This window comes from Myripristis murdjan, chromosome 8, assembly GCF_902150065.1.
Source record: "Myripristis murdjan chromosome 8, fMyrMur1.1, whole genome shotgun sequence".
Lineage (NCBI taxonomy): Eukaryota > Metazoa > Chordata > Actinopteri > Holocentriformes > Holocentridae > Myripristis > Myripristis murdjan.
The window spans coordinates 294,097-315,373 of record NC_043987.1 but is presented as its reverse complement, the minus strand read 5'-3'; the positions used below and the strand labels follow the sequence as shown (position 1 = coordinate 315,373).

General features: G+C 41.8%; 1 protein-coding gene across 3 annotated transcripts in view; it reads left to right on the top strand.

Annotated features, from left to right (window-relative positions):
• The window catches only part of LOC115364029 (xylosyltransferase 1-like), a 178,346-nt gene that overhangs the window by 66,342 nt on the left and 90,727 nt on the right, over positions 1–21,277 (top strand). For all 3 annotated transcript variants that reach the window (XR_003928631.1, XM_030058437.1, XM_030058438.1), the window contains exons 5-7: positions 3,088–3,168; positions 3,535–3,751; positions 4,738–4,914. Coding sequence is in view for 2 of the 3 variants with exons in the window: in XM_030058437.1 (XP_029914297.1) it covers positions 3,088–3,168; positions 3,535–3,751; positions 4,738–4,914 (475 nt within the window). In the remaining variant the exon portion in view is untranslated. The remainder of the gene's footprint in view (positions 1–3,087; positions 3,169–3,534; positions 3,752–4,737; positions 4,915–21,277) is intronic.

The window sequence follows — 21,277 nt, the reverse complement described above, 5'->3', positions numbered from 1 at the left end:
TACAGCACTCTGATTATTTTGTTGCGTAGTTTGGGCACTTTGTGACATGGTTCTTTGGCATCAAGGCTCATCTGGACATCTTTGGGAAAGGCTGGAATGATGATCACAGCAGGTAGTCTCTTGCGAGCTGGTTCATCACTGCAATGCAACAAGATTACATCATTGTTTACAAATTGTGACAAATTATAAACCAAACCAAATTTAGAAAAGATTAAAAAAACACCCTTTAATAGAAATTCAGCAGGACAGTTTGTGCACTCAGGACTGCTGTTCCTGCTCAGAAATAAGAGCTTGGCACAATTAATAAGTGAGGGATAGCGTCCTCTTTTTTTCCACAATGAGGCTCCTTCTTTCAACTTTAATTTGATTTGATTTTTGATTTAACTTTGAGTTAAACAATAAAACATACATGACAAAACACCTACATGTGTATCTGAACCCTATGGCACAATAAAGTGCTAATTAAAACATTTCCATTGTGGCCCTTGATAACAAAACACTTAGATGTTTTTTGTTAGAGAAAAAGGAAAGCCTGGGAATGAGATATATAAAAACATGTTGGCACGTTGGAGATGTACTTACCTTGGAAGAGGCTGCAGTTGGAGCTGTGTTGTAGACTCATCATAAACTTCAACTGGAACTGGTTGTAATGTAATAATGGTCTCACCCTCCTTATATTGGCGTACAAACTGTTGAAACTTGATCTGCTTTTTGAAAGACCCAGCAAACAGGTATCCAACCATGGCTTCAGTGAGTCCGCAGTCCACCGTTTCTCCATCCACGTCATTTTCTGAGACACAACATACACATATGCATATATCACAACAGTTATTGGTAAATGAATCTCACACGCGCACGTCCACGCACACACACAGCTTTCTATGATGAGAGAAAGAGACCGGGGTCTGACACAACATTAATAGGAGAAGGAGGTCTTTGGAGCTCTGCCACGGACGTGCACGAACACTGCGTTACATTGTGTTCTCCTACCTCACCTGTGATAAATGTCCGAGTTACGGTAACTCATGCGCCACCCGTAATATTAAATGCGAAAAAGTCACCAATTATGGAGAAACTATCCGTGATTTTCCCCGTGGCTATGCGACATTTTTACCTTAATTAAAAAGCTCCTAATTAATTGTGATAGTTAACCACATAACTTGTGAGTTTTACGAGTGAGAATGGAGGCTCTCCGTATTCCACCTGCGTCTCATGGCTGAAAACCAACCTGGCGACATAAGTGTCGGACTCGGCTGCCGCGCCGCCTGTGTCCCAGCTCTCGTCTCTGCGGCACCGCGACCCAAACGTGCTCTGTACCAGGCAATCTTTTGTTTACACGTCGTAAGATCGTATATGTTATATAACGTTATCCACCGCTCCATGTATCGATTTTTCGCCGACTTCGTTGTATAAAAAAATTGCTAGCTAACGTTAACAACTTGCTCAAATGTTAGCTAGCTAACCCGTTATCCTGTTATATCGTCCGTCCATGTTGCATAAAAAATTAATGTAGAAATTTACACAAATGGCAACCAGCAGCAACCATGCAACATTAGTTAGGATAGGCAGTCACTTAATAATACAATCTAAGGATGAAACTATAACTATTAAGCTACTTAAGCAGTACCGACAACATGCTGACTCACCGAGATGCCATGCCTCACTGTGGAGGAAAAAAAGGGGTGCACTCCCCAAGTCCGCAGGGGCTGGATGAGTGAGCGCCAAAAAAAAAAAAAAAAAAAAAAAAAGTGGAGAAAAGAAGGGGCTGCCTACAGAAGTCTGCAGGGACTCAATGAAGGAGTGCAAAGGGGAAAAAAGAAAATGATCGACAGCGACCCCGTGAAAGTAATGAAATGCCATATTTCCCAATTAATAGCCCGGGCGTTTAATATGCAAAATCAACTTAGACCCCTGGCATTTAAAAGAACCAGGCGGCTATTCGCTGCAGGCCTTTATTTATTTTTTACACAGACCTGCACCAGGCCATTGCTGTGATGACAGTTACTGTCCACCATATTTTTTTAGTACAAAGGTACTGTAAGGCATAAAGTAAACATATCTGTACATACAAACCTAGTGCAAACCGTATGTAATTTTTCAGAGAAAACGAAAGTACCGCACAGTTATTGTGCTGCTAACTGTTTACTTATGCCAAAATAAGGTGAATAGCCTTATTTTGGGTTTACCAAAATTGCCCGGGCAGTTATTCGGGTGGGCGTTTAATACGCAAAATGGGTGCAGAAGCCAGGCGTTTAAAAGAACCAGGCGGCTATTTGCGGCCTGGCTATTAATTGGTGAAATACGGTATGACGAAATGAACCACAAAATAATTGTAATGGCAGGTGGAAGTATTTCACTGTCCTACATTGACAGTCACTTGACCAAACTCACTCTGAAATAGCGGGAAACGAGAAATGACATGCAGTTAGCTCACATTAACCTACATTGCCTGAGTTAGGCTTGTTTAAGTTAAATACCCGACAGTTTTATGAACAGGAATGTTACTTACCCCTAAATTTCCTTGCCTCCTCTTCATTTATTGGTATCCCAGCTTCTGTTATTTTTTCTATTAGTTCATCTGTCGACAAGCTTGCCTAAGTGGCCAACATGTCCACCATAGTCAAGTTCTGTTGCATGGGAATCCACTCCAGAGTCCGAGGATTCTGGGACACCGACCCCTGTTGGTCTTTCGAAGTAATAACAGGGGGGTGATGGTGTTTGCTGCACCATTTGCTTGTACCTTAAGTTTGTTAATGTACACCTATGTACCTTTTCCTATAAACCATGAATTTGTACCTTCAAAATTAAACAAAGGTCCACAGTTGTCTACCTCAAGGACCATTTCGGTACCTTACAGGGTACTTTTCGGATTAATGTACCTGTGGGTACAGAAAGGATAACCTTATTTCTCTGTGTGTAGTATAGATCACATCTGTAATCAAGCTGTATCAAATCTGTCATATCTGGACAGTACTGACTGGATGATATTTTAGATAAAAATGCCAATATGGGGCAAATATATCAGCAAATAATTATATTGATAGTCATGATTGACTGAGTTAATGATTGACAACTCACTCCATGTAGAACCAGTGAACAACTAGTGGCCTTCCTGTCAAAGCACCGCAACATGAACTTCATCAAATCTCATGGCAGAGACAATGCACGGTAAGACACATCCCATTTCCTTCCACCTCCCTATGTTTCTCTGATGATGTCATCTTCACTTCTCTTTCTTTATTTCAGCCAATGTAAATTGTTAGTTTTTTGATCGCCATCTCAAAATATCAGATGGAGTTCCTATCTCTCTGATAGGAACTCACACAATAAGCCAGTTTCAAAGTAAAGTGCACTCTTCATTCAGAAGTATTTGTTATGCCTTGATGTTACTGAGCAAAAAGAAGCCAAGATGAGTGGCATTAATTGCAGTTTGGAATCCTCATTTGGGGACAGATGGTTTATCCTATGTTTAAAGATCATCTTGTTCAGTTGCAGTTTTGGAGGTGTAACTGAGCAGTATTGCATTTCTCGCAGCTTCATTCGTAAGCAGGGTTTGGACCGGCTCTTCTACGAGTGTGACACCCACATGTGGCGCCTCGGGGACCGCACAATCCCAGAAGGCATAGTGGTGGACGGAGGCTCTGATTGGTTCCTGCTTAACCGCCCTTTTGTGAATTATGTGGTCAACTCCCAAGACGAACTGGTCAGCAGCATGAAGCTTTTCTATGCCTACACACTGCTGCCTGCTGAGGTAACACACTCACACAGATTCCTCAAGTCAGTCTAAATGGACAGTGTCCATTAGTTTTCACTAAGAACATCCCACCATCCAAACCCACTCTTAAAACTCCTAAGACTCAAATACAAAATCTGCCATTAAGACATGTCTTTAACAACATCAAAATCTTTTCACTGAACACTAGGCTTTAAATGTTAATATTACTTGTAGTGACTAGTGATATGGAGGTGCAGTGGTTAGCACTGTCACCTCACAGCAAGAGGGTCCTGGGTGCGATTCCTTGCCAACCCACCAGGGTCTTCTCTGTGTGGAGTTTGTACATGTTCTCCCCGTGTTTGTTTGGGTTTTGGCCAGGAGCTCTGTATTCCTCCCACAGTCCAAAGGACATGCAAATCCAGTGAACTGGAGATACTAAATTGCCCTTAGGTGTGAATGTGTATGTCTGTGTGTCTATCCTGCAGCGGACTAACGACCTGTCCAGGGTGTTTCCCAGGCTTCCGCCCAGTGAGTGCTGGCATCCTGCAACCCTAATTAGCAGCTCAGAAAATGAAGGAATGATTTATTTGTTTTCAATGGAAAGGATTAGTGTACTATGTTCTACATGGTGTTCAGAGGGTCTTTACCCTGTAAACTCTAAAATCAGAAGTGGAACACTTACTACATGGGATTTTTAGCATGAAAAGATATTCAACATCAATAGCAAATACAAAAGTATTTGTATTTACCTTCAAACACCAATATGAGTTGAGGAGTAACATTAGCTTTTAATAGACAAATTATATTAAGACGTTATCAAAAACACATATGGGTCAAAGCCTTAAAAAGGAAAAAGATGACCTGGTATTGCTCTTCCTCAAGCAACTGCCACAGTAGAAAAACCTCTCTACTGGTGTTTGCCTTCAAAAGACCGATACTGTGTAAACCATGTTACAAATGGCACACTGTATGCTTTGGAAGAGTCTTGTGTTTCTCAGTCCCCTTCCTCTTCTCCCCTCCAGTCGTTCTTCCACACGGTGCTTGAGAATAGTCCCCATTGTGAGAGCATGGTGGACAACAACCTGAGACTGACCAACTGGAACCGAAAACTGGGATGTAAATGCCAGTACAAGCACATAGTGGACTGGTGCGGCTGTTCACCTAACGATTTCAAGCCCTCTGACCTTCCCCGTTTCCAGGTGAGACCAAAACCCCCACTAAGACAAGTTAAAAAGCATACGTCGACATTGGTGATAAAATTTTAGTTATTCATCACAATGGAATATTTTGGCAGATGCCAAATTACAGACAGAGGTGATCAGCATGGTGAATGTGGTGTAAACGTCACTGCACACAAAGCTTCCTTGTTGCATCTGAAACAAACGGTGAGCTCAATAGGGAAGAACAAATGGTAGATAAAAGGTGCATTCTGACAGTGTTAAAATATGGATATCATACAACAGCGATGGAATATGGAACTTAAACGGAGCTTTATATAGAAATATTGGGTGCATACAAAACGCACAAAAGCTTTTCTTTTCTCCGTACATCACTTGGCATTCTTATCTGTTCAACACTGAAACTGTATAACAACAAACACAATTCGCGGCAAATCTAAAATGTCACTTCCTGGTTTAGCTGCAGTGCATTATGGTAAATGCAGTCTCTTAGCAGTTTATCGTTCAGTACAATAGAAAATAGGTCAAATCACCTTCAAAAGTGAACTTAGTGCATCAATAGCAACTGTAGTGCAAATATCAAACATAAATATAAATTCTCTTTACTCCTTTTAAACCGAAATAATAATAATACTTTTTAGCAGCTTTCAATCAATCAATCAGCTATTAATTAACTAAATTATTAACACTGCAACTATTATGTTACAACACAAGCTTGGGGTTTGAATATGTGAGGAAGGCCACAGGCTCTGCTTTAGCCAGTGGTAGCATAAATATCGTGGCCAGGCATGTGGGTGCACTTTGTCAAAAAAAAAAAAAAAAACAGAATCTCTCTCTGTCTCTCTCTCTCTCTCTCTCCCCCTCATTCTCTCTCTCTATACATGTATATATACGTAGAGAGAGAGATGAGAGAGATATTTATTTAAAAATATATATTTTGTATTTTTTTAAGGACACAGCACTTTCATTTTTGTTAGAACACACTGTTGTTAACACATTCTTGTGTGACTTTTCTGGGAGAAAACAATGTGTTTTGCCCATTGCTTCTTCAGTTTCTCTCAAGCAAACCTGAAAAGTAAAGTTATGAGGATTTAGAGTGACGCAATGTAGTGTTAAGGCATATGTTGTACAAGCTCCGTAATATATCAGCATAATTTTCGGATAAAATACCGTTCACTGTCTTTGGTGTAGGTCTTCTTAAAACAGTTACTTTGTTTCACTCGGGAACAAGAGGCAGAATGTCAAAAGCAAACAACAATGTTAAAGCAGCCACTCAAGCTAGGAGCTAGCAACACGCCAAAGCTAGCAACATGTCAGACAATGCTGCTTCGCCACTGACAACAGAGACTCTTGTGCAAGAGCTTGGGAAGGTGAAGAAAAGTATGACCAGCAAACTCACAGCTACACTGAATAGCTCCCTGGAACCTTTCCGGTCCTCAGTTGAATCGTTTCAGATGACTTTGGCAACACAAGGCACTAGGGGTGGGTTAAAAATATCGATATTTTCGATATTGTATCGATACATGTGTAGAAACGATAATCGATACATAAATCCCAGTATCGATATTTTAAAATGCAAATACATTTTACCCGTTTTTGTTTGGTTAACCCCTTTAGTCTCACGTGGTTTCATGCTTTGCGCACCGTTATAGCAGTCAGATCTCGTGAGATTCCGGCCATCCGCTTCAGAGAGAACAAATATGGCGGAGAAGGAAGCACAACTTGTGTCACCGGGAAATCTAGAAGCTATGTCTGGTGGCACTTTGGCTTCAAGAATTGTGCGAATGCCCCCGGGCCCGGTATGCACGTCATCACGTTGAAATACGACAACAGGCATGGCCCGACGTCATTATAAATAAATGTAGTTCAAATACATTCATCATGTCTTCCTTTTTAACTAAAGAGTTTTGTTCCTTTTAATCAGACACGGGAGTTATTTACCTTGACAGTTTCTGAGGTAACTTCCTCCTTCTTCAGAAAGGTCCAACTGACAGCCAAGAGCGGCACCTGTCAGATCCGTAGACCAGACCTGACCGGGTGCCGGTGCTGGCGCGGGGCCGGTGCAAGGGCTGGCGCAGTGCCGGCTGGCACCAGGTCTGCCGGTTCTGACAAGTGCGCCGCTCACACAGACTGCCGTACTTTCATTATAAACCTAGTTTCTGTACTTTTTTCTATTGGTTTACATTGGTTGGCTGTTGGTGATTTGAGTTGTTTACACACTGGTAATAGGTGTTAACAAGGTTAAAAATGTGCATTGCATGCACCATGAGCCTGTTTGCACTACTATTTCAATAGAAAGTACATCATGTTGTATCACTATTTGTTTAATGGTCAGTTCTTTCTTAATGTAAATATTAATATTTAATTATGCACCAGGTTAGAGGGTTACTTTTACAATTGAATTTACAGCAGGGTTTCCGCTACATGTAATTGACCATGGCGCACCGCCACGGCAAAATAAAAGCTGCCACGCCTTAGGAATGATGATTTTTTTTTTTTTTTTCAGACAATGATGATTTTTTTTTTAAAGTATATTGTATGAATGGATATATATACACTATATTGCCAAAAGTATTCGCTCGGCTGCCTTCACACACATATGAACATGAGTGACATCCCATTCTTAAACCATAGGATTTAATATGATGTGGGCCCATCCTTTGCAGCTATAACAGCTTCAACTCTTCTAGGAAGGCTTTCCACAAGGTTTAGGAGTGTGTTTATGGGAATTTTTGACCATTCTTCCAGAAGTGCATTTGTGAGGTCAAACACTGATGTTGGACAAGAAGGCCTGGCTCGCAGTCTCCGCTCTAATTCATCCCAAAGGTGTTGAGGTGTTGAGGTCAGGACTCTGTGCAGGCCAGTCAAGTTCTTCCACACCAAACTCGCTCATCCATGTCTTTATGGACCTTGCTTTGTGCACTGGTGCGCAGTCGTGTTGGAACAGGAAGGGCCATCTCCAAACTGTTCCCACAAAGTTGGGAGCATGAAATTGTCCAAAATGTCTTTGTATGCTGAAGCATTAAGAGTTCCTTTCACTGGAACTAAGGGGCCTGAGCCCAACGTCCGAAAAACAAACCCCACACCATAATCCCCCCTCCACCAAACTTTACACTTGGCACAATGCAGTCAGACAAGTACCGTTCTCTTGGCAACCACCAAACCCAGACTCGTCCATAGATTGCCAGACGGAGAAGCGGTGACTCGTCACTGCAAGAGAACACGTGTCCACTGCTCTAGAGTCCAGTGGCGGGTGTGCTTTACACCGCCTGCATCCGATGCTTTGCATTGCGCTTGGTGATGTAAGGCTTGGATGTCAGCTGCTCGGCCATGGAAACCCATTCCATGAAGCTCTCTACGCACTGCTCTGAGCTAATTGAAGATCACATGAAGTTTAAAGGTGCACTATGGCGCACTATGCGTCTCAGCATCCGCTGACCCCGCTCTATGATTTTATGTGGCCTACCACTCCGTGGCTGAGTTGCTGTCGTTCCCAATCGCTTCTACTTTGTTATAGTACCACTAACAGTTGATTGTGGAATATTTAGTAGCGAGGAAGTTTCACAACTGGACTTACTGCACAGGTGGCATCCTATTACATTACTATTACAGCACCATGGTGGAATTCACTGAGCTCCTGAGAGCGACCCATTCTTTCACAAATGTTTGTAGAAGTAGTCTGCATGCCTAGGTGCTTGATTTTATACACCTGTGGTCATGGAAGTGATTGGAACACCTGAATTCAATGATTTGGATAGATGAGCGAATACTTTTGGCAATATAGTGTATACACACACATATCCTATATTTGCGCACATATACTTACTATAATCAGAGTTTGAAATGATAGTTTAAATATCATGAAATGTTACATAACACTGCAATTAACTTAATTTTGAAAAATGAACACCAGAGTCATCACCCGCCTGTTTGATACTATTGCTGCGCGCTCGCAGAGGGAGAGAAAAGGGCAAGAGAAAGGCAATATTAAATTTAATCCAGTTTTTGTTCAAGCCTGTGAAAACAACCCTAATGTTATCGTTAATGTTAACATTGTAGGGCCCTATAATTTCCGCGATCACGGAATCGCAGACGGAATCGCGGAATTAGCCAAATAAAACGGAATCTATTTTTAATGCGGAATATCTCTGAATTTGACATAATTTGAATGAAATGCTGTTTTGTGTGGAATATGAACGTAAGTCTGGGGAAAATTACATGGAGGGAAGCAACCTGCGCCTGCACCACCAAGAAAAAAATTACAACAGCTGCACCAGCACCGTACGAGTCCAAAAGGCAAACAAACTTTCCAGACTACAGCAGCGCACTGACATGGATTGTGTAACAAAGCGAAGAATTGCCACTCCTCTCTATTTTCACTGGCTAACAGCAGCACACTGGCTTAGCTTGTCTATTCAGAGAAGCGGTATCAATTCGGCTTATTTTGGAAGCTGACGTGAGTGGGCTCCAGTCTGACCTGGACTCTGAAGGAGGAAAACACAGTCCTCAAAGCCAAAGTGGAAGACCTTGAATCACGCTCAAAACGGCAAAATGTACAAGTACTGGGTCTGCCGGAAAATATAATTGGGAAAGATGCAAGGGGCTTCATGGCCAAGCTGTTCTCTTCCCTGCTGGGGGACTCTCTCTCTCTGGACCACCTGAGCTGGATCACGTTCATCGCAGCCTGCAACCAAAACCACAACCAGGACAGCTGCCGAGACCTGTCGTTGTCAGGTTTCATCGGTACACTGAGAAAGAGATCATCTTGAACTGGGCAAAAATTCACAAAGACACTTCTAACAATGGACACAAAATCAAGATCTGGGGCCTCATTTATAAAACTTTGCGTAGGATCCATACTTAAAGTGTACGTACGCCCAAAAGCCGAAAATGGCGTATGCCCAAAAAAATCTTATAAAACCATGCGTACACATACCTGCAAGCAATTTCCCTTTATAAATCACAGTCCACCTGAAAGTTTGCAGACAAGATTGCGTCTCATCCTCCGCCCACTGCACGCCCACGTTCAACCATAAATGGCCAATGCAAAGCACCTCATGAATGTTGATGAATATGTAAATGATCCAGCTGACCAATGGTGTGTTACGGTTAATCATGGCAACCTGCGAGAGAAAGGCGGAAAAAATGGAATTTTACAGATACGGAAATCGAGGTGCTTGTGGGTGAGGTGGAGAGGATTTTTATGTGATGAACACTGGGTTAATATATTTATAAATACATGATCTATGACATTCCAATTATATGGGAACATGTATGCTGCTTACCTTGACGTGGTGGGGGGACCTTGCGTGTCTCTATGACCCCGATAGCTATACCGGCGGGTATAGCTATACCGTAGTGTATATGGTATATGCATATATTGCAGTATATTTGAGCATATAAAGACAAACTATTGCATGTAAAAATATAGTGCCGTTTTTGTTCTTGATTGCAATATTTTTTTTTTTTTATGTATCAGTATATAGACATGTAACGTCTATGCATATATTTCAATATATTGGAAAATATAAAGACTAGTTCCCACATATGGAAATGTATTTTCTAATAGATCACATGATATTTTCCAGTATACTGCAATATATTTTTGTTTCATAAGCGTTTTCTTTATCCCACTTACCAATTTGCACCTGCTTTTCAGTGTTTGTGACTAAAGCGTCCCATGTATCCATTTTTAAACTGTCTATCTGATGACAATCTCTTCCATGGTTTACATCCAGGAATACCTCAACAATGCAGTGCTTATCAGAGAACAAAGAGTCAAACTCATGTACATGGAAACTTCTTACCTTACTTAGAACAAGCGGTGACCCTATCATGTAATCAATTACACTGTTGTCAGTTGTAGTTGCTTTTCCAACATTTAAGTTATCACCACATCTACCATTTAATATGCGAAGCTTAAGATTTCTGCACTTTTCCAGCAATGCACTACCATAATTACCGAAATCTCCATGCATATGTTTAGCATTTCCAAATAACCCACAGTGCTTAATTTTTCCCCATTGTTTTCAACTAGGTCCACATTATCACCACATAATCCAACATCATCTCTTTCTTGGGTGTGGGCATTCATATCGCCACAGATTAAAATATAATGGTTTTCAATACCGATATTAAGAATAATCTGCATTAACTCATCAAACATGCCAACGTTCAAATATCTGGTTCTGTAAGGGGGGACGTAAACAGCCAAGAGCACAAGATCTTTATCATATTTCAGTAAGTGTCTTTATTTTTAAACATACACATAAATCACTATTTATCGACTTTTGCACACAATCTGTGATTTCATCTCTCACAACAATTATCTCCCCCCCTGACCACCAGTTTGTAAACTTATGTCGGTTGCTAACAAACATTTGAAAACCCATCGATTTAAAATTTTCCGACATGTCATCTGTTTTAATCTCAGTGAAACACAGTGCATCATGTTTTTTACATTCATCAATGAAGTCAGGAATCTCTATTTTACTTCTTAGTCCACAAATGTTCAGTGTAAAAATACGCAGCCCAGGGTGTTCAGCTCTCCACTCACTGGGTGCCGCCTCCTCTGTCTGTGCCCCATGCCTGTCCTATAAATCAGGGGTTCTCAAAATTTTTGGCCCAGGGACCCCCTGGAGGGGTCAACATTTTCTGGGGACCCCCTGACACTCGAAACACTGATTAACATAATACTTATAACCACATTTGTACTCTTAGCTAGTTGATTAGCAGCATTAGCACATAGCTTCATCCAAGGGCGTAGGTTTGATTTTGACATTGGTGGTGACATAAAATTGCTCCAAGGCGGCGCCCTGTAAGTTGATGTTTTTTGCATTTATGACTGCAATTTCACGTCATGTAGAGCTGATCAAATAAACAGGCAAACAATCATAATCAGAAAAAATAAAAACTAGTAAGGGATTGACATTAATGTTTATACTACTGCATATATGAATATCTATACTGACTACAAGTATGTAATAATTCTGTAATGTTGTAAGTTAAAGGCAACTAAAAAAAGACAAGCTGAGTTCTTGTCTTTAGTGCAACTGTGCATCATACTGTACATCAACAACACCATACAGAAACATAAATTAAAATAAAATAAATGTTTGACACTAAATACCTAAATACAAACAGATTAGTGTCCATTGCCTTGCTCTTATTCGAAAAAAAAATCTCTGCTGTTGAGGCTCTACAGTTCTATAAGCTTGACATTTTAAATCATGGTTAGTAAAAATGGATAATTCCTGCTTCCCTTGAGACAACAGGCCAATGTACTTGATAAAAGCTCTCATTTCAAAGAAGCATGCTGAACTATCGTTATAACTGCCACCTGACGAAATAAACAGTGAAGAAAACAGTCCGTGTGCGTATCTGCTGACCAACCAGCGAAACAAACTCCGCTGTGCGTGTCCTCCGGCGCTTTTTTACAACCACATGGAGTGACAGCGGGGACGGCCAATCACGCATTAGCAAGAAACGGCAGAGCCAATCGATGAGCGATATTAGGTTAGAGGTGGGACTTCTAGCAGAGACCAACTGTTAACCCTTTCTGTACCAGAAGCATTGACTAGACACTGACAGACAGAGGCGCTTTGAGTGTTTGTTGTCACTATTATTTGTGAAGCTGCGCGAGCGCCTGTGAGGTGTCATACCAGATTGCCTGATGTGTAATTACATAAGTAAGCTCCCCCTGGGGGTCCGCGGACCCCACTTTGAGAACCGTGGCTATAAATTAATACCGAAGGATTTGTAATCCACATCATCATGCCCAATCCAAAACAGGTCATCGGGGGTGTTAATAGTGACATAACGACCGTCCTTTCGGCAGATAACTTTACCGTCTCTCACAAACATGTGTTGACATTTCTCCTTGGCACACTTGAAGAGTCTGTATCTCAGATTTGTGAGGTCATCACTGATGAAGATATTCTGGTAGGAATCGTTATTCCTCAGCATCACTTTAGCCCTCATCAGGTCCGCCTTCTACCTCCTGCTCACAAATCTCACTATATTTGGTCAGATCTTGCCTTGCTTTCTTGTGCCCCCCAGGTGGTGCACCGTGGAGATGTCGCTTTCCTTGATAGTTGTGCCTGCAGCTGCAGCAAGTTTATCAGCTGAGCTTCTTAACAATGATGGGTAGTAGCTCCAGAGACCTTCTTAACCGATCTGGGAAACCCGTCCCTTTTCTGTGAAATTGCACAGTGGCGGTTCTGCCTATGTTGCCGTCCTAGGCGAAATTACTGGCTTGCGCCCTTCCATGTTACTACTACCGCGGCGCGGCATCAGGCGGGCCAGCTGCGGCACCGGACAGCATCAGGCGGGCCGGCCGCAGCACCAGACGGTACCGCGCCCACCCGGTCAGGTCTGCCAGATCTGACAGGTGAGCGTCCGGTGCCGCTCAGCTGAGCTGATTTTTTCGGTTGTCATGTCCTCTTCTTTTAGAGTCACACGCTTTGGTCCTCGAAACAACACGTAATAACTATCCATGGTGGTGGTGATCAGGGTGGCGGGACTGAATGCACCTGGCTGCTGTGATCTGCTGTGAGCTACCGCTCATTACCAAACTTCTGGGTCATGTAAACCGGACCAATTAAATAATAAAATCAAATTCAGTCCTGATTCCCGTTTTTCCATTTCGTATTTTTGATCCCAGCCTAAAATTGAACTATGAAAAACCAGGCATATTTTGGATTTTGGTGTTCGATTAAAAAACAAATAACAAAATAACCAGTCACTTTTTCATTTTTTAATTTTTGATTGGCAATTGAAAATATAAAGAACGAATGATACACGGATTCTTCCTCCTGGCTCTCACCTCTCATGCCCTTAATAATGACCTCCTCATCCTCACTTCCCTCGTACATGTTTGAAAGGAACACTCCAGCCTTAAGCCTCCTCCTTCCTGGTGGTCCTCGGGTTCCACTTTTGGTACCGGGGCCGGGCTTTGAGCGCCCGGGTTTGCCTTTTGTGTGATTGTGTGCGTCAGACAAATGTTCCCTGTTCATACTTTCTGTAGCCTCTGTCTCGCAGCTGATTGACGGGGCATTCTCAATCGGTGTCCCCTTTTCCCCATCTTCTTTGGTCCTCGCAGTGCCATCCCCCTTGGGTTGTTTTGTTTTAGAGCTTAGAGAGGCTGATGAGGACGCCATTCCTCATTCAGGGTAGGTCTACTTCCGAGCTTAAATTAGCGACTGGTTCGGTATTTTCACCTGCTCTGTTGACAGCGCTGCATACCCTTGGCCTTCTCTCACCTGAAATGGTTTTCACTTCACAGGGTTCATGTGTGGAATTTCTTGCCTTCTTAGTGGCCATTTACACTACAACGGTTTTCACAAAGAACGGTAAACTTTTGTTGCGGTTTGGTCTTTCATTTACATGACAACTGCGTTTTAGGTGCTTGAAAACACAAACTTGTGAAACCGGGTTCCAGAGTGGAATTTTTTGATTATGCCACTTACCCGCCGCCATATAAACTGGCAATACAAAATTCTTATGAAAACGATGACGGCACGGCTCCATTTTGCTTGTGGCTATGGCGTTTTCAGCCATGCGCGAACAGGAAAACAACAACAACGCGGTGTCGCCAAAGCGTTTGTACGCAGGCGACCGGCGCTACTCTGTGGTGTTACATTACAAAGTTACACCGCCACCCACTGGCCTAGCATGCACACTACAGCATTTTCAATTGTTTTTGCGGATCCGTGTATACGAGGATCGTTCTCACAGCGTTATTATATAAGCATGGAACTTTTTAAAAACGCAAAGGAATAAGTTTTCCGTTTTCATCAGAACTGTTGTCATGTAAACGGGGCCTTAATGGGGTTGGGGCCATCAGTTGTTTTGTGCAGAAGTCAGGTTGGTACACAGCCCTGACAGCCCTATATCAAAAACTAGCCGGTAAGAACGAGCAGATGGTAAAAAAAAACAAAAAAAAAAACGGTGTGTCGGCAGTGACAGAGGCCATGCAAGTTGCATTCAGTCCTAACCCTAACCCTGCTCAAAAGCACCGTGTCTGTTACCAACCAAGTTTAGCAGAAACTCTACTGACTATCAGTGGTTACAGACCAAGGGAAGAGCAAGCTGAAAAAAACCTGACCGCCACTGAAGAGAGACGTGACGTGAGCTGTCACACCTGAGTGAGTGAGAGGGAGGTTGTAACTGTGTGTGTGTGAATGGGGCACACAGCGTAGGGGAGGGGCGCTGTGTGTCACTGGCCTATCACAGAACGTGGACACAGTCGGCTAGCAAATGAGGATTTTCATTCATCACGAGCACAGACTATTGACTCATATTACTTGGATAATACTAGTACTCGGCAAAAGTGCTTTATCCATACTGCAAAAGTACGGCAAAAGTACTTTATCCATACTAAACCGGATACTGGAGTATCCGGTTCAACCCTAATATATACATATATCTATATATATCTATATATCTGTATCTATACACTCCTGATCAAAATCTTAAGACCAATTGAGAAATTGCAAGAATTTACATTTTGCACTGTTGGATCTAAGAAGGTCCTAAGTAGAGCTTCAAATGCAAAAGAAAGAAATGGGAGTGAGACAAAAAAAAAAAAAAAATTGAGTAAGCAATTTATTGCAAACAACCATTAAACTGAATTAGAATGTTCATCAGCTGATCAAAAGTTTAGGACTACAGCCTTTAAAAGCCCAAATCTTTGCAAAAATGTGGATTCAGTGTCATTTTCTGTCAGGTATCCACACTGTCATGACCTCCTGATAGCAAAGACAAAAAAGCTTTCTCTCTTTGAACGCGGTCGGATTGTTGACCGCGTTCAAGGCCCAACAACAAGGCTCTCACAGCGTGCCATTGCTGCTGAGGTTGGACGCAGTAAGACAGTCATTTTAAACTTCCTAAAAGATCCTGAGGTTTATGGAACAAAAAAGTCAAGTGTAGACCCAAAAAAATTTCACCGGCCCTGAGCCAGAGGATCCAATTTGCTGTTCAAGACATTCAAGACACGGGACGATCCTTGGCCCAAATTAAACTTGTCACTGGTGCCAACTGCAGTCCCATAACCATCAGACGGCATCTGCGAGAGAAGGGTTTTAAGAACAAAAAATGTCTTCAAAGGCCTCGTCTCCTTCAATGGCACAAAATTGCCCGTTTGGAGTTTGCACAAGAGCACCAAACATGGGACATTGAAAGATGGAAGAAAGTTTTATTCTCTGATGAGAAAAAATGTAACCTTGACGGTCCTGATGGCTTTCAACGTTACTGGCATGACAAGGAGATCCCACCTGAGATGTTTCTACACGGCACAGTGGAGGGGGCGCCATCATGATCTGGGGGGCTTTTTCCTTCAGTGTAACAATGGAGCTTCAGGTTGTGCAGAGGTGTCAAACAGCAGCTGGCTATGTGCAGATGTTGCAGGGGGCATCCCTCATGACTGAAGGCCATCGTCTGTGTGGTAATGACTGGGTTTTTCAACAGGACAACGCTGCAGTTCATAATGCCCGCTTGACAAAGGGCTTCTTCCAGAGAAAAAACATCACTCTTTTGAACCATCCTGCGTGTTCCCCTGATCTAAATCCAATTGAGAACATTTGGGATTGGATGGCAAGGGAAGTTTACAGAAATGGACACCAGTTCCAGACAGTGGATGCCCTCCGTGAAGCCATCTTCACCACTTGGAGCAACATCCCCACTAGCCTCCTGGAAACACTAGCATCAAGCATGCCGAAATGAATTTTTGAGGCGATTACCAAGAAAACTTTTTTGCCTTTGCCATCAGGAGGTCATGACAGTGTGGATACCTGACAGAAAATGACACTGAATCCACATTTTTGCCAAGATTTGGGGTTTAAAGGCTGTGGTCCTAAACTTTTGATCAGCTGATGAACATCCTAATGCAGTTTAATGGTTGTTTGCAATAAATTGCTTACTCAAATTTTTTTTTTTTTTTTTTGTCTCACTCCCATTTCTTCTTTTTGCATTTTGAAGCTCTACTTAGAACCTTTTTAAGATCCAACAGTGCAAAATGTAAATTCTTGCAATTTCTCAACTGGTCTTAAGATTTTGATCAGGAGTGTATATAGATAGATAGATAGATAGATAGATGTATTTGTGTGTGTCCATAAGTAAGGTAGGCCCATAATTAAAGTCCAGTGAATGAATATTGTGTCCACATAATATTCGCACAAAATTCATAACTTTGCCCTTGTACACCACCAAAGCGAATTTGGAATTGAGTAATCAAGACGTGATTGAAGTGCAGACTTTCAGCTTTAGGGTTATGGTTAGGGTTAACACATTAACCTTTTACGAATTACAGCCAATTTATACATTGTCTCCCCATTTTCAGAAGCTCAAAAGTAATTGGACACTTGACCAAAAAGTTTCATGGCTACATGTGGCCTTTTCTCTCTCTATTCCAAGTCAGATTTAAGAAAATTAAACATCTGGAGTTCATCCCAAGTGTTTTCATTTGCATTCCAAGTTTTTTCATTTGCATTTGGTAGCTGTTTATCACAACCTCAACATGCAACATGCTCAACATGGCTACTCCTAAAGGTGTCTGTCAGACAAATCAACAGTTTGGTATATATTCTGAAAAAGAGAGAATGCAAAGCTCAGCAACACCAAAAGGCATGGAAGACCTCAGAAGACATCTAAAGTGGATAACAGAAGAAGTCTCTCTCTGGTGAGGAAAAACCCAGTCACCACATCTTGGGATGTCAGAAACAATCTTGAGGAGGTAGGCATATCATTGTCCAAATCTACAGTCAAGAGACGTTTGTGAGAAAGTAAATATGCTATATCCGGTACGGATATAGCACTTTTGCCGAGTACGAGTATGATCCGAGTAATATGAGTCAATATCCATGCTCATAATGAATTAAAATCTTTATTGGGTAGCTTAACTGTGTCCACGTTGTGTGATAGGCCAGTCACACACAGCGCCCCTCCCCTACACACACACAGTACAGAAGTGCCTCGCTCACACACATACACACACAGGGACAACCTCAGCTGTCACTCACTCAGGTCTGACAGCTCACGTCGCGTCTCTCTTCAGTAGCGGTCAGGTTTTTTCCAGCGCGCTCTTCCCTCGGTTTGTAATCACTGATAGTGATAGAGTTTCTGCTAAACTTGGCTGGTAACAGACGCAGTGCTTTTGAGCAGACAGGGCTGAATGCGACTGGCGTCACGTCTCTCACTGCCGACACAGCGGTCGGGTTTTTTTTTTAACCATCTGCTCGCTCTTACCGGCTGGTTTCTGATATAAAGTCAGTTGGAAAACTTTGCTCGTACCAGACGCGGTGCAGAGTCACAGTCTTAACACACACACCACTTACACACATACATTAGCTGAATACACAAAGTATATTTATTTTTGATTTTATTTTGGCTGCATGCACTGAGAGTCTGACACTTTCTCACTGTAGTTCATAAAAAATAAATAGTAGTAGTATAAATATCACAAATTAAGCTATATATCTATATAAATATAAATCTATCTATCTATATCTATCTATATCTATCTACACTCTCTCTAGTACTTCATAATTGCCTACTACATGTGTTGTATTCATTGATGCACTTAAGAATGTTCATGTTCTGTGTTTATTAAAAACTTGTTCTGTAAATAGTTTGTTTACTATTGTGATCAAAAACATTGATCTGAAGCTTCTGAGGCTGTTCTGTAAATAGTTTTCCAATAAACAATAAATATAGCAACTTCTGATCAACGCATATCAATTTCAGGCTTAAAATAACCTACAGGTTAAGCCCCACCCATTTCTGGTCAAACTCAACCAGCTTCCGGCGTAAGCCCCACCCACTTCCGGTTTCGGCCCCGCCCACTCTGAGTACAGATATGGATACGGATACAGATAATGTAGATGGTTAAACAGATACAGATAGTGGTGTACTCGCTCATCCCTAGTAAATACAGAGGGTATACAGCATGATGCAAGTCACTGGTGTCACTCAAGAACAGGAAGGCCAGATTAGACTTTGCAAAAAATATCTAAAAAAGCCTGTCCAATTCTGGAACAGGGTTCTCAGAACAGATGAAACAAAGATTAATTTGTTCCAGAATGATGGGAAGAGAAAAGTGTGGAGAATGAAAGGAATAGCTCATGACCCGGAGCATACCACATCAGCTGTCAAGCATGGGGAGGCAGTGTTATGGCATGGGCATGTATGGCTGCCAATGGAACTGGGTCACTAGTGTTTATTGATGATGTGACTGCTGATGGAAATAGCAGGATGAATTCTGATGTTTATAGGACTATACTATCTGCTCAGATTCAGCCAAATGCCACTAAACTGAGAGTATGGCGCTTCACAGTGCAGATGGACAATGACCAAAAAGATACTATGAAAGCAATCCAGGAGTTGAAAGCAAAGGAGTGGAATATCCTTCAGTGGCCAAGTCAGTCTCCAGACCTCAACCTAATTGAGCTGCTTTTCCCTTTCTTCCCTTGCAAACAAGCAGCAACTGAAGGCAGCTGCTTGTTTGTTGGCAACTCCAAAATATTTTGCTCCAAATAAGAAATATAATCATTAGAATTATAGTTATGTATGTCATGTATAGTTTGTCCAATTACTTTTGCGTAATTGGACAAACTACACACACTCACACACACACACACACACACACACACACACACACACACACACACACACGCACGCACACACGCTATTGATCTGAAATTTAGATACAGTTATCGAAATTGCACAGGATGGAGGGCAGAGGATGAGCTTATTCAGGCTGAACCAAAAATTTAGAAAGCTCAAACCAGGAAATAACAACAGGCTTGGCTGTACATTGTATTTTGGGAGGAAGACACACAGTGATGACTCAAATTTCAATGGGGCATTTTACTGTAATAATAATAATTTAAAAAAAAAAAGTATGTAATATTGCTAAATGTAGCTTTAGCAGTCATTCATTTCATTTCAGTCTTTTTTTAACACTGTTAACATTATCAGCAACAGTCATTTAAGAAGACTGAAAAGACTGATCTGGTTTTTCACAGTCAATGAACTGACATTCATATTATGTGCAAGCAGAATACAAATGGATCATTACCAGAAAGGCTGTAAAATTACAATTTGGCACAAACATCCTCAGTGCATGTGGTTTCATTCATGAAGTACGATTTGAGTCACAGAGCTAAAAGAGGCTTTGGTTGGGGTTGCTGAGCCCAAAATGGCTACCACAGAGCGGTATTTCCCTGACTTAGCTGCAGGTCTCCCAGTTCTAATAGTAACTTTCTAATAGTAAACACTTGTTACTTGGATAGCCACAGACTTGAATATGAGGTGCTAGTTTGATGTCAGTTGGCTCTGTCTGTGGAATAAGACAGTCTTGAAGTGCTGGGGAAAGTCATCTAAGCTTTGTGCTCTTTCTCCTGTTTCACCATCATATTGGAGATGCAGGACAGCCACAGTCTGACACTGACACTGAGTAGCTAGGGGCAGAGAGGTTTGCTCAAGAGACCATCAGCGGTACAATAGCTGTTGGGAGTAGACAGTGTTATTCAGCAACTATATTCCCAACCCATATTTTCCCAACCAATCCAAGGACTCAAGCCTGTCACCAGGTTCACTTCTGTAACCTCCAGATGCCCACTGCATCTCATATACTTTCATTGACGCAGAGAAAAAAATGCAACTTAACTGTTTATTATTAGTAGTAGTAGTAGTAGTAGTAGTCGTACTACGATGACGACGACGACGACAACGACAACGACTACTACTAATAATAATAATAATTTGTTTGAAGAGATGGGAAACCAAAATCTACATTTTTTTAATTAGAACGTTTTTTATTATAATCATTGTGTGTAGAAAACATCATGAAACTTTGAGAATCTGAAGTCCTCTCTATGTAGAGGGGGGCATGTTGGTTAGGATACAGGCTCTCTGCCAATATACCAAACCACTACAGAGACAGCCTTGGTCAAAGTTGTCAGTGACTTAAGAATAAATAGAGACAATGGTAGAGTTTATATTTTGGTATTACTGGATCTAAGCGCGGCATTTGACGCTGTGAATCATATTTTAATGGGGAGGCTTGAGTGGGTCTGGGTCAGCACTGGACTGGTTTTCATCATACCTCAAAAGATATGATATTAATGTTTGTTTATACAGTATGTACAGTTGTCCCTCGCTATAACGCGGTTCACCTTTCGCGGCCTTGCAGTTTTGTTTTGTTTTTTAACAGCGCATTGTGTTCTGCGTCTTGACTGGCTAAGGGACTGCAGACCATTACCAATCAATCTCCTCCGTGCCGTGTCTCCTGTACAGTACAGTACAGTACAGAATGCGTTCAGCTTGCCAAATTTATAAATCTTCGATCGCTAGTAGTGTGACTCTGAAGTGCTGTATGTTTGCAAAG